This window comes from Gallus gallus, chromosome 11, assembly GCF_016699485.2.
Source record: "Gallus gallus isolate bGalGal1 chromosome 11, bGalGal1.mat.broiler.GRCg7b, whole genome shotgun sequence".
NCBI lineage: Eukaryota > Metazoa > Chordata > Aves > Galliformes > Phasianidae > Gallus > Gallus gallus.
Window position 1 is genome coordinate 6975980 of NC_052542.1, and position 14510 is coordinate 6990489.

Genomic DNA, 14510 nt, shown 5'->3' on the forward strand with positions numbered 1-14510 from the left:
AGGTATTTGCTATTGAATCTGTTGTTTTCTGTTTAACACGCTCTATAATTTCAATTTCGAACTGCTTATGACACTGATTCTCCCCCTGTGACAGCTCTGCTATTACAAACAGGAAGTTTGTCTCTTGTGTGGTTCCTATTTACCAGCATCGTTTCTTTCTCAAGAGGACTGTACACACAAAATGTATTTGCTAGATGCTGCTCCTGTCATCAGTCTTGTACTTGAATTGTTCATTATCATGTCTCTAACTCTTGTCTTACGTAACTGATGTGGCTGTTGAGATTGTTATTGAACAAAGTTCGGAACGTCATATACAGCAGCAGTGACACTTAGTGAAATATGGATTTCTCCAGGGGTAATGTTTAGCTACGTAATGCCACTGCTACATGAATTAAATTTACATAACTTTGCCTTCCAAGTTTTTTTCATTAACTTGGTGACACAGTAGTTAATAGATCAAACCACAGCTTCACTGAAGATGGTATTTCAGTCTCTGAAATACTAAGAGAACAGCTGCAGTCCCCTGGGATGATATAGATCAGAAAGCTTTGGATAAAGTTTTTTTTATGTAAGTGGTTCTGGCTCTGCAGCATACTTCCTGGGCAGATTAAACCCAGGCACTGAATGACTTTAGGAACTTGCAAAACCTTAATGGAAAACTTCTTCTTACTATTAGAATTACATCAATAATCTGGATACCAGCTTCAGAACAAGAAAACTGAGGCGGCATCAAACAATTTTGATGAAAAGTCATGTTTTATATTATTTAAGTAAACCTTTCAAGAATTTGATTTCTCAAGAAATAGACATCACCGATTTTTGTGGAAAGCACTCCTTAATCCTACTGATTTCTAAATAGAAAGTAGTCAGACACTGTAGTGGTAGATTAAAAGAGAAGGAAATGAATGGATAGGTCTTGGGCAAGTCATTATTGATTACTTGTTGCTTCATGACCTGGCCCAGCAGAGATTGCAAACCACTGTGAAAAGGAGAACATTGAATTTTATAGCTGAATCAGTCTGATTTTCTTAAACTTTATCTAAGCTGAAGTTTCCTTATGAGTGTTAGTGCTGGGTGTCTTGTGGTAGTGGTATCATGTATTTAGTTTGAATGAAAGTATATGTTTATGTCTCTCCAAGAGTAATGCCTCATTTATTTCCATGGAAACTACAACAGGTATGAAGAACATAATTAACGCTATTTGATAGAGCAAATTGTCAGGTACGGCACACTGTATTTTTCAACACAGTCACCACCATTAGCTATGCATTTTTGCCAGCAGTGAACAAGAGCCTGCATGCCACACTCGTCACAATCTGTACCAGTGGAGGTGGCCCGCTGTTGCTGTCACTGCTGCTGAAATGCACCACCCACCTCACTGTGTTTACATCACTGTTTGGTCTCCATAAGCATTCAACAAGTGCCGATGAATGTCAGTGGGTTCTATTTTTTCTGTGCGGAGGAATTCAGTGACACCCTTTGTTTCATGTACACTTCCACGTCAGACACCGATTTGTCAGACTGCCCCTCTGCTGCCATCTGTCACATGGCAACAGAATGTAATGGAATGTTGGCAGGAAGGCTTAACCTCTACTGCCATCCCACCAACATTTTCCTCTGACATTATGGGCCAACTTAATAAAATAGGAGGCATTACTTTTGGTGTTGCCCTTGTATATGCTCAAGTCTGCTATCTCTTTTCTGATAGCTTCTCTCCTTTCCTGGTTTCTGTGTGGTAATGAGAACACAGCTGGATGATCTAAGCTCCAGATATTTTTCCTCAACAACTGCTGAAAAATACCCTCTTCAAAAAATGCCAAGCAAAACAATAAGCTGAAAAGAGCTCTGGCTAAAAGTAAACTATCAGCTGCAGGCATATTTGTGAATATAATCTAGGTAGGTGACTACCAAGTGTTCTTTTTTAAATGGTGCTGTGACATTTCCCAAACATTTCACAGAAGTAAAATTCTGTTGCGGAAGGAGGATGTTGCGTATGACTGCAAATTTTCTAATATATGGGAAGAAAAAGAGAGGCTGTAGGGCAAAAGGAAGTTATCTTTTACTCTTGGCTCATAAGCTAACTCAGCCTAGGGCACAGATCTGTGCAGTGGCAAAGTCATCCATACTGTTTGACTGAGAGCGTGCCTCTGAGGCAAGGCAGGCATGCCCAAAGTGCTGCTAAGGTGTACAGGAGAGATAGTACAGGGCAGGGGTTGGAACGGGGGTACCCCAGGGGAAATATAGGCTGGGCTGTGTACTAGTTGTCCTGAGGGTCAGAGACCAGACTCTGGCTAATCTTACTTGTGTAGGTGAAACCACCAAGCCCGAGGAGGGAGAAGAAATTATAAATAATCTAAAACAAAGAAATAAAAGGAATCTGGAGAGAGGAAAGATATGAATGAAGAAAATTTTTTAGATTCCTTTTCTTGATTCAGAGTGGTCAGGAAACTCTGAACTGTCCAAGAATGGCGTCCTCAGATTTTGTTTACTGTCTGTTCCTTGCAGATTAATTTAAAATATCTTGACTTTTTTGTGCTTTTTTTTTCTTTTAAGCACTGCAGATTTTTGCTTATACTGAAAGACTAAATCAAAAGCTCTCTTTACTTGGCCTCTGACTGTAGGTAGCAAGAATTAATGAGTAGGATAAGATACATGAGCTTAAAAAGACTAAGCTCTTTTCCCTCCCAAAGCACCTGCATAAATATAGACAAATCCAGAATCAATAGAAGATATAAATGCTATGCTATGTAATTCAGAAAAAAAGACAGACTATAGATAATCAGTAAATGCTTTACCTACTTTTTGTCTTCCATGGAGATATGAGTGCAGCTACTATAAAACTATAAAGACAGAAGTTGTATGCTTTACCTCTATTATTACATATTTTCAGTTCTGAATAGCTACAGAAATATTTATCTATGAAATCGCAGGTATTTTTATGCTACAATCCTGTTACAATACTTGTACTCAAACTTTTATTCTCTAGCGCCTACGTGCCATCAATACAGTCAGTATCCTACTTCTTAGATGCAATTCTCAGCCCATTATCTTAGCTCCAAAGTGAAACATTTCAAAGATTCCAGAGGTAATCAATTTTCTGGAATGAAATATGATAGAAAATTAAGCACCAAGGCTTGACATGGGCAACTTGTACTCTGTAAGCACTCTTTCAGTTGTGTTGCAACATGAAGCTACCACAGAAATTTTAAAATGATAGGACAGATCCCATGACTTCTTTAAAAGGTATGGCTTATGAAGCAAGATTTGGTGTTTGGGAAGGGGATATGGGGGGAAATAGCTGCACTTTTAAAAGGTGTTATTTTTTCTCATGACAATTTTGCCTAAAAGAACAGGCCTAAAAGAATTAGAGGACCCCACAGAAATACAGTGGGAATATGAGTTTATTAAACTAATATGCCAGGATTTTCAAAGGGTGAGAAGAACCTGGAAGGAGTGAGCTGTAATCCAGTTGTTATCAACTTTTGTACTGCGGCTATCTCTATAGTGTGTGAGTACATTCCTGAGAGATACTGCTTTCCTGACACCTAATGAGCATCAAGAGTCTGTCTCAAAACTATGAAACGGAGGCCCAAATCTTTTTTCTCCAAATAATGTAAATCCAAAATATTTTTGGTGGCAGCACCCACTTTATGTAGATGAGGGAGGAATCAAAGAATAGCCATCCACTCTGTGACATGTCTTCTCTATGTCAATATAACAGTGGATTTCTTTCCATTAACATACTTGGTGTCTTATTTCAGTAACTGATATGAAACTCAAGTAAGAGAAGGTTCCATGTATGTATCTGTGGGCAAGCAGGCTTGGCAGGCTGTTACCCTAGAATGATACTGAAAGAAATTCTTGGTAGTAAACCAGAAAGTAAGACCAGAAAGACTTCTTAATGCTGTTTTTGATTTTAGTATAAGTAACTGCTCTTGAAAAGCAGATCAAGGAATTTGGATTCCATATCTATTTGAGGTTTTAAAATTAATTTGATATCTTCTCCTGCCTTTGACACCGGATAGATGGTGAAAGCCCTATTCAGACCCCGTGTTTATTTTGGCTTGGTCTTTGCAGGTCTAGTGTGTGAGTTCCACAACTATTCCTCTCTGAATGTAAGAGATGCAGCTGATGCATTTTTGCGTGTTCCACTGTCTCTGTGACAAATACACTGAAATCTTTTAATGTGTCCCAGATATTTCCACTTCTTGTTTTATACTTCTCTAAAACAGGATTGTAAACTCTCCAGTCTATCTGACATTGCTGATCATTCTTTGAACGTAACAGTATTTCCTCACAGCATTTGTGTTTAAAGGTGCTCTAGAAATTTCTATACCTTGCAGAGATTTTCAGCTTTTGGCAGTATAGCATTTTATCAGGCATGTAATGTAAACAGTACCTAAGGTTGTAAAAATACTTTCTTTTCCCCCTCAAGTTTGAGTCAAAATTTTTCTCATGACACAGCCATGTTTTACTCTGATGTGGTGAATATTTTTGCCTAACCAGGAGGCCACAGGTTCCTCACATGAGAAATGGTTAGAACAGTTGAGACAGGGAAGGGTGAAAAGATTTGTCTGAGTCACTTTAAAGAAGGAGAGAAAAAACACCACATTCCTGAGAGTGTTAGGTATGGAGTTTCCTTGACTAACACTGGCATTTCAGGACAAGACTTCTGCACGTGAGAGGAATGGGGATCTTTAATCTTCAAGGACATGAAGATGGCCTATATTTGGACTATGGGGGCAGGGCCAGGCAGCTAAATAGATTAAAGAAAGCAAATGAAAAAATGTATTTTGGGAATTTTTTAAATTCTTTAAATACGTTTTAGTAGTAAAAATTAATTATAAATTTACTTCCTGCATATTGCAAGTTCCTGGTACAGCAAAGAATCTCATGCTGCTTTGATGTATGTGTGAACATACTGAAAGCGTACAGTTGTTAGTTGACATGATAGTAAGTCCTCACAGGTTAACTTTGCACTGATTTACGTGAAATCTATAACTTCAATGTGTACGTATACAAGCTGCAGTAGTTGCTTTTTAGAGAGAATTGAGTAATCTTCCCAATATAAATCTATATATGAAATGTCTTTCCAGGAAGTTCCTATTAAGTAATAGACTCTCTATGAATTCAATCTTCAAGAACTGAGAGATTGCTGAATAGGAATGTATTGTTACTAGGACAAAATGGTGAGCTTGTGAAGTCAAATTTTCTTGATGTAAATACAGCTTTTCTTTCGTGTCTACATCTCTCTCTCTCAAAGATACCTGATTTGTGTTATGAAAATAAAACTACAGCAAGCAACTTATATTTATAGACAGGGGAAAAAAGAACCAAAATTAGAACCATATGCTCAGAACTAAGATATTACTGCTTTCACAAATGGTTTGTTGTACAGCTTTTTCAGAATTATCTGAGATAAGTATTCTGTTGATGACAAGCTGAAATTAAATCAGGATAATATACCATGGATTATTAAAAATACAACGTAAAATAAACAAAAGTATCTTTCTGGCTAAAGGCTAGTTGTCACCTCAAAGAATTTTTGGTTTAGGTTATTAAAGCATTCAATAATGATCAGCTGCCCTTGGGAGACATTTGTTAATATTTTATTCTATGTTAACATCTGGATTCAATTTAGTCAAAGAACACTGAGAGTGAGAACTGACCTCTCTCCAGTGCAGGGCAATAGGTGTCTGGAGGTTTGAATGCTTTGTTTGCATTACTTTTCTGAGATAAAATTTACCATTAATCCAACTAACTGAGATCCAGTAGGTGCCTTTTAATACTAAATACCTGAAGAACAGCTAGAAAACTAAATTCAAGTTCATGTGCAGGATTCTCCTACAGTATAACAATAGTATTTGTAATAAAGGTTTACAAAAACATTTTAGGAATTACTTTAAAAAGACAGGACAGCAAAATAATATACGATCCTGGCAAGTAGAAGTTTTCACTCCGAATTCATTTTTGTTCTTTGCCATTTGATGTCATAGCATAAATATGACAGACTGCTTTGCTAGCCTTTGGCAGATAAATTTGTTTCCTACAAGAGTTAATGGATTCCGGCCTTCATGACCAAATCTGAGAAGTAGTCAGCTGCTCTCTTGACATGTTAAATGCTGTGTGAAAATGCAACGTTGTCATACATCCATGAAGGAAATCTCCCTCGATATATTTGTTATTGTCCCTAAATGTTGGTAACAATGAAGGACATTGATATCATTGACCACTTAGAAAGCAAATGTAATTCTTTACTGCCATAATGTAGTTACAACCTCGAAGTAATTAGCCTTCTTGATTGAATTTAAGTTGCATGGTCAAGCTGTGTTCATTCTACAATTTATAAATATAATAGGAATCATCCTGGGGAGTAGGGAATAGTAGAGTTCTAGCTGTACATATGTAATCCAGCTGGAATAAAACTTTTCTGCCTTTGAGCATGCATCAAGCAGTGGTATAGGCATGGGGAAATGTGACTGAAAAGCTGCCTAGCGGGGAAAGACCTGCGGGGGGTGCTGGTTGATATTTGACTAAATGTGATCTGACAGTGTGCCCAGGTGGCCAAGGCCAAAGGCATCCTGACCTGCATTAGAAATAGTGTGGCCGGCAGGACTAGGAAAGCGGTTGTCCACTTCTATGTGGCACTGGTGAGAGAGCACCTTGAATGCTGCGTTCAGCTTTGAGCTCCTCAGTACCAGAAAGACATGGATGTTGAGGAGACCTCGCTGATCTATTTAACTACTTGAAAGGCGGTGGCAGCAAGTAGATGTCACTCCTTTATGAGGTGACAAGTGATAGAATGTGAGGAAACAGTCTCAAGTTGTACCAGGGAGGTTGAGCTTTCTCATTAGGAAGATTTTCTTTTTTCTTCATGGGGAGGATGGTCAAGCTTTGGAATGTGCTGCCCATGGAATCCCCATTGCCAGATGTGTGTAAGACGTGTGGATGTAGCACTAAGAGACGTGGTTTAGAGATGAGGCTCAGTAGGTCAGGTTGACAGTTGGACTTGATGATCTTGATGGTCCTTCTCAGCCTAGACAGCTCTATGATAAATTACTATACTCAATTTTCTCTCCTTATATCTTACACTTTTATAGTCCTTCGTGTCAAAGTAATCTAAATTACTGTCTTTCTAAGTTTTTAAAGTTCTAATATGCCAATGTGTTACAGGTTATGAAGATTAATTTTGTAACATCATCTTATTGTTGAAAATGCTACCCAAGTTTTAATTAAGCACTTAAGTCTTCATAAGGCATACAGTTCGTATTATGCAGCTGCTTGGACTTGGATGCTGCAGATGAGGCACAAATCCTGAATGCTCTAGCTTAGCTCTCATGCTTTTGAGGGCTTCATTACTGAGGATTGTTTCATTTGCCTAAGCATAAATGCCCAAGGCCATTGTGATGATCTAAGATATTTTACTTCTGGCTACCTCTACATAAGGGAACAGATCTCCTTTGTATTCTCTTCACTATGTAATACCTACATAAATTTTCTAAATAATTTCAAGTTGAAGCAAAGTATGTTTTACAACCATTCTAAATCTTAAAAGCTATAGTACAATCCTAAAAGCCTGTACCCTAATTGTCCCAGAAAGCCAGATGCCTGAGAGCCAGCTGGTGAATTGCCCCAATTATTGATATATTTGCTCAGATGTTTCACTGAAGATCCAGTCTTGGTGGAAACATTTACTAACATTCTACTTGGTAGAAATATTTACTAACTGGCAGAAAAGAGAAAATGTAAAAATGCTCAGAAATCAAGTGGTATACAGCAGGACAAGGGACTCGATGTTAATCTGTTGTGCTTTTTTGTGTGTTTTTTTAACAGTATCTTAAAAGTTGCTTTCTGTGCATATCAACTGTGTGAATATCTCTTGTAACAGATCTTAGGGCTTCTCCTCTGAGATTTTTTTTTTTTAGGGTTTGTAACATTTTATTTACAAAAATAATCAGTCCAGATTTTTGAAGTATAAAATTACTTCTACTTCTTGAATGTCCCTCTGAAATTTTCCTTGGCTTGGTAGAAAACGTAGCCATCAAAGGCCAATGGAAAGGTTATTCTTGGCTTCCTTCCCAGATTGTAGTAGGTAAAAGTCAATGTGACACTGGTATCCAAATATCTGTAGGGGGATGTGGGCGCATACATGGTCTATATAAACCATAATAAATCACTTGTTTCAAACACAGTTGATCCTTTTTCTTGGCATTTAAAGTGATTGAGATTGTGCTGTATTTACTTTGTCTCTTCCTAAATGTTATATTGAAAAGGAACAGATTCTTCCCTGCCCATTTCCTCCTACGACTACTTTGAATTTGCTTCAGTATTTTTGTTTCTAGGTCTCTATCAGGTTATTCAGAGGTATAATGGATTAAATTTCCAAAATGGTGTGGTGAGCTGGGTAAGATCAGAGATCCACCTTAACTGTGTTGTGTCAAGAAGTTGGATACCTGTCTGCGTTTCTTATTTAGTTGTAAAAAGAACAAAACTAAAAACAAAAGAACAAAACAAAGACAAGGCAGAACAGTTCGGAACAGCATATTCTTCCTCTATCAGTAGCTCATAAAAGACATACAAATACATAATTTTAGTGCTTTCATTTTGTTTGCTTTTACTAGTTTGGTCAGTACGGAGTGTCAGCTTCTGCTCTGATCTGCAGTGTAAAAAACATTCATAATATTGTCACTCTTGGCAATATTTGAGAGGAAAAAAGTTTCTTTTGAAACTTGTAGTTTAACTAGTGAAACTAATAGCTTCTTTTGAAGTTTTGTGCATAGACTGCTTTTGTTCTTGAATTGCAGATTTTTTTTTTTTCTCAAGAGTAAGTGCTTCAGACAAAAACTCTTTTTCACATTAATTCCCCTGTAATTATATTGGATGACCTTCAGCAATTATATTGATTATTACCCATCGGGAAAGTTAGTGGCCTGCCCAGTAATTGTAAACATCTTAGTTCTGAAAAATTAACGTTAGAAAATTAAGACTGGTAACAACGACTACCAATTCCAGCCTGCTAGCAAGAGTGAGATTCAAATATGGCAAATGGGCAGCGAGACAATCCAAAAACAAAGAGAGAGAATTAGGGTGGCTGGTTAATATTCTTGAACCACTACACAGAAGTGGAAGTGACAATCTTTCTGAATATTTCCTGAAGTATAAAGAGGAGACTAAATAGACACAATTCTTTGTGAGTGTGGTAATTTCCAGCCACAGTCTTGCTTCCTTGTATTTTGTAAAGGTTCTGAAATTCATTTGTTTGGGGACTGCCCTTGTTTTGCAAGTATCTGTTATGGAAAGACAACATTTCTGTTTACAGTGATACAACTTTCAACAAAGGTCAGTTGCTTCCATGCAAGCTGTACCTTTTCATACAAGGAGTTTGCAGCAGATCTGTCTAATTCCTTTGTCACTATTAACTAGTTGCCTTAGATACTTGTCAGGGGCTGGAAGTTTTCACTAATTGGGGTTAGACTGAGGTTTGTATGGAGAACCATACTACATAAATACAAAGGATGATGTTGCCTACAGACAAACTGTGAGGAGCTAGCTAGATTAATTCTCACTTCCTTCTCATTACTCAAGCCGCTGTCATTTTCACTTCTCATGGAACTTCCTGATTTCAGCACTTCCTCTTTGACACTGAAAAAACTGCATTTAGCACATGCTGTCTGAATATCTCAGTTTCTAATTTTAAGCATATTTTTCATTACTTTCTTTGTCTGTTTTTGCAGTAGCTTAAATGAATGAGGTCAAATATTTTTTGTGCCTGCAAAATGCAAGCTAATGTATCTGAAATTAAATATCTGATGAATCTAGTCATCCTTTTTTATATGGGAATTAAGGATTTTGAGTCCCTATTTTGCCTCCAGGTGTCCCTTGGCCTAAAAAAAATAAAATGTTTGGAAGTTATGTTACTGACTGAGAGTGAATTCAAGCAGGGTTCTGATTTATTTATTGTACATGACCTGATCCTCCTTTGGAGCCATGGAGTTCTGAGCGCTTCAGAAGCCATTTGGAGAAAACATGAGGCAGTCTGCCAGTACTAGACAGATACAGGTGCAGTATTGTAGGATTCTAGGCAGTCTTTTCTTAGAAAGAAGCAGTATTTGCTCCATCACTGTAGCCTATGTGAGTCTGTTGCCCTACCTCTGCTGTTTGCACAGTCCTTGTTGGAGCTGTGCTTTGTGAGGTGTAGTATGAGCAAGAGAATGTGTTTTGTTTAGCTTTTGTCAACACTAATCACGAGAAGGCTTATGTTTGCATCATCTTTCGTTCTGAAGTAGAGATGTACTGATTGTTGTTTTGTGTGTTTTTGAGGTGACAGAATCCCTGTACCGTTGTTTTTCTGTATGTGAATAGAATGTTAAAATAGAAACATTAAAAGTGAGATAAGGTATCACTTAAAAATCCTTACAAGATGCCTCTATTTACAGGCTTAAACTTAGAAACCTGTGATATCATTTAAAAAAAACAGTTGCTTTTCATCTGCTTTCCCTCTGGCTCCCAGGAGTCAGCCTCAATGTAGCAGGCACTGTACTGCTATTTCCTTTTATAAATCTAGGACGGCAAAACTTTGACACATTTCAAAGTCCTGATGTCCTCGTTAATATTTCTTTTTATTGTGAGAGATGGTAAGGCTTACGCAGCAAGCGTCCTAGTTTCCAGTTCCTAATTCCAGCAGAAAAATATCAGAAAGCAGAAGTTTGACAGCTTCTTGCATGGTTACATATTAAATAATGTATATTGTAGTGTGTAAAAGCTTTGTGCAAAATTGAGGACATAAGATGCAGAAATATGACACTTTATGATCCACTTGTAAACAATAAATTAAAATAATAAACTCTACTGTTACTTGTGGATGAACTTCAAACCTTTCACAGCCATTTAATTGAGCTATATCTGACTGGTACGTGAGCGATAGAAACGTTTTAATGACTCCAGCATGAGAAAGGCATTGATGTACTGGATTAACTTCAACAGAAGGCCAACAAGATAGCCAGGGATGCTGAAGTACATGGTAAATAAAGAGAGATCAAGAACTGGGTTTGCTGAACCTGAAGATAAGGGGAAAGCCTTACTGTTCTCCAAACTGTTTAAAAGGAATGTATAGACAAGGCAGATTCATACCAGGAGTACATAGTGACAGGATGAAAAACAATGCATGGAACACAGGAAACTTTGAGTAGATATGAAGATGCCCAGAGAAGTTGTGGTATCTTCGTCCTCAGTGAACTGCCCAAGACAAAAGCCCTGTTCTACTAGATCTACTTGAACCTGCTTTGAGTAGGGTGTTAGACCTGAATTGTTCTCTTTCGCTATGTCTGAGCAAAGCTGTTGCATTTAGTGCTGCTTTTGGCACAAGAATAAGGCAGTATTTTAAATGTTAAAAAGCTGTGTTGTTCTTATAATTGCTCCTAAAAATGGGAGACTCCAGATGCACCGACTATGGGTCACACATCTTTGTTTTCTCCTTTCTTCTCCATACTCCCGAAGCATTAATAGAAATTGGACAAATAATACAGGAAAAATCAAATGATTGGCTAATACTGTAACACTCGGGCAAAGGGTCAGACCTGGCCATCACGGCATGTGAAAAGACTTCTGGAGAACTGGCAAATCATGCAGTAATATTTCTATTGGAAACAAAGTACAAAATGTTTGAATGTTCCTGGATGATCATTTGGGGGAAAAAGAAGACACAGCTGTCCTGGAAAGCACTGGAAAAATGAATAGAGATGTTAAGTATCCATGCTACATTCAAGGAGAATTCTCAGCTCAAAAATACTTTTCAAAATTAGGTTAGGGTAACACCTTTAAGTAGGAACTAAGTAGTTGGGAGGCGAAGTGTTGCTGTTTTAAAATGTAGTTAGTGTGGTGGTGGAAACAGGAGAAAAAAAGATGTCAGAAAGCAACAGGTATTCAGAAGATCTATTGATAAAGATAGCAATAGCATTAAAAATGAGTGCTAGAAACAGCAGAATGACACTTCCCATAGACGTATTATCTACCTAGTATGCTGCAATTTCTCCATTTCTGAGGCTAATATCTGCCAGAGAAGTAGCAGTGGGGAAAAATAGAAACTGATCTACTCAGGCATTCTAGGGTTTTCTCGCTTTTCTGCAGTATGCTTTCAAAATAGAGATGAAAATGTTACCGAGTTCCACAAACCAAATGCAACCCTATGTAATCCTACTAAATCAGCAGCATTGCATCTTGGTGAATTCATCCCTGCAATTCAGAGTACATAACATTGGGTTCAAGGTGCTCATGTATCAGGGGAATAGATATGTCACCCCTGGAAGACACTGGCATGTCAGCTAGCTTGCTTCAGGGTCACAAGTTGACATCGGGAACTATTTGGAAGGCCTTCCTTTGGGAAACTCCCTTCTGAGTAGGGCAGTTCAAGAGGAAATATTAATACATGCATATGCTAGAAAAAGCATGGTATATTCTGCTGTTCTCCAAATGAGAAATACAGGCAAGTCTATCAAACTGAACAGAACATGTTTGGGGAAACTTCACTTAAGTTTTTATTTCTGCATATTCTAGAATGAAAGAGATTAATTCTAGATACCTTGTCAAGATTATGGATGCATACATTTAAGAAATACATTCTATTACACAAGCTAATAACAGTATGTTATGTTACTCTGTGAAGTTATAAACTATTTATATTAGCATCTTTTAATTTCTCTTTTAAACTTTAATGATATTCCTTGGAACGTATGCCAGTGAAAGTTTGCAGCTCAAGTGAGATCATTAAGATTATAAAGGCAAAATGTATATATACTGTAGGATCAGACCTAGGCAGTAAGGGGGTGGACAGAGATTTTGTTGAGACTGGGGTAAGAGTCAAAACTAAAACAGAGTGCGGCATGGGCAATGGGGCCGTGGCCCCAGGGCTTATCCTGGTGCTCTGAGCATCACTTATATTGCACAGTGTTGTTCTTGAAAGCAAAGTGGATGACAAAAGTAGATAGGTTCCCCTATCTTTTAACCAGTTCATTTCTTAGGGTCAATCATAGAGACTTCTGTTATGTATCAGAGAGAGGTTACACATAACCTGGAATTGCAACCTATGTAATGTTGCTATCTGTGTCAATGGGCTTTGACACACCCATGCTCTGCACAGTGACCTTTTTCACAAGCTGACTGTAAAGAAATTAAAATAGACTATGCGTGCAGTTCTTCTGGCCTCTTGCATGGGTCAAGAGAAGTTTACAGGCTGCCACGTGCAAAGCTGAGTTTCTGCAAAGGGGAGCGTAATGCCAGTAGGGAAAGAATGGTGGAAAACATTTAGCAGCAGTTGGCGTGCAGTCCATGCATGCATTTCAGAATAAATTAAAGGCGTTCTCACAGTACTTGAAGGGCTACTTAAGACTTCACAGAATCCCTGAACAGTAAATCCAAGTAAATCCTAGGCCTTCAGGTGTCTCTGCAACGGGCTGCAGATGCGTGGTATGTAAAACATGTCAGATATTTTCACAGATTCTATTATTTCTATCCTGTACGTATCACATCATACAGATGTCTGCAGTTGGTGATATGAACTGAATATACTGAGTATATTTTCCAAAGAAGCATTTTATGCTAATGTATTCGTTTTGGGGGTGGTGTGGTTTTTGGTTTTTTGTTTGTTTGTTGTTTGTTTTTGTATTTACACATTTCATATTGATAATACACCTAATAAAGCCACAAATACATTAAGTGCAGAAGTAGTGATACATTAATTACAGAATGTGAGCATGATCACTGTGTGACTAAACTGGTGACAAAGTGAGGAGGATGAATATTGGAACAAATCAATACCATGAGCTAAAAATAAGACAGTAACAAGCAAGGTAATGTACAAAACAATCCTCATCTTGATAGATCAGTATCGCATTCCCTTTTGTTTCTTGATGCTTAAACACTGACTTACATTTGAAGACTTACATCATGGCTGTTGTGCAGGGGAGGAATTTGATAGTATGACAGACACGTTCTTTGTAACATCACTGAGCTGTTACCCAAGAAATTACTAATCTGTATTGTGAGCTGTTCGGGTAGGGGCTGTAAGTGCTGTGTATCCACATATGTTAAACTGGAGAGCACTATTCAACAGAGTGGGAAGTGATTACATTTATCATAACCCCATATTCCTGTGTGAGCCACATGAAAACATTCCCTCTATCTCCCATGATTAATTTACAGATGTGCAGTATATTTTACCCGTCTAGTAATGAAATTATTTCAGATCTTGCTGTGGGTGAAATTAGATTACGGTCTCTGGAAAGGAGACCATGTTCAGGTTATACGAAGTCCAAAACCTTGTTATTTCATCATTTGTGAGTTCTTCAGTTGTGTTTTTAAAAAGAATATTATTTTCCTTTTTGAACTATGCTTAGGGCAAGAGGTGCAGATGCTACCACTGTTCTCCATTTCTTAAGTGATGAAACTAATACATATTTGCAACAATATGAAATCTTATCTTATAGAGGAGTATATATTGTCCTCTGTACAGCATC

General features: G+C 37.7%; 1 protein-coding gene and 1 long non-coding RNA gene across 8 annotated transcripts in view; one reads left to right on the forward strand and one right to left on the reverse strand.

The window, feature by feature from the left end:
- Nucleotides 1–14510, reverse strand: part of LOC107054283 — a 55055-nt gene that overhangs the window by 28131 nt on the left and 12414 nt on the right. The gene's annotated exons all lie outside the window — the stretch shown is intronic.
- SIAH1 (siah E3 ubiquitin protein ligase 1) overlaps nt 13277–14510 on the forward strand; it is a 32796-nt gene continuing 31562 nt past the window's right edge. For all 5 annotated transcript variants that reach the window (XM_046899718.1, XM_046899713.1, XM_046899716.1 and 2 more), the window contains exon 1: nt 13277–13461. Coding sequence is in view for 1 of the 5 variants with exons in the window: in XM_046899712.1 (XP_046755668.1) it covers nt 13455–13461 (7 nt within the window). In the remaining 4 variants the exon portion in view is untranslated. The remainder of the gene's footprint in view (nt 13462–14510) is intronic.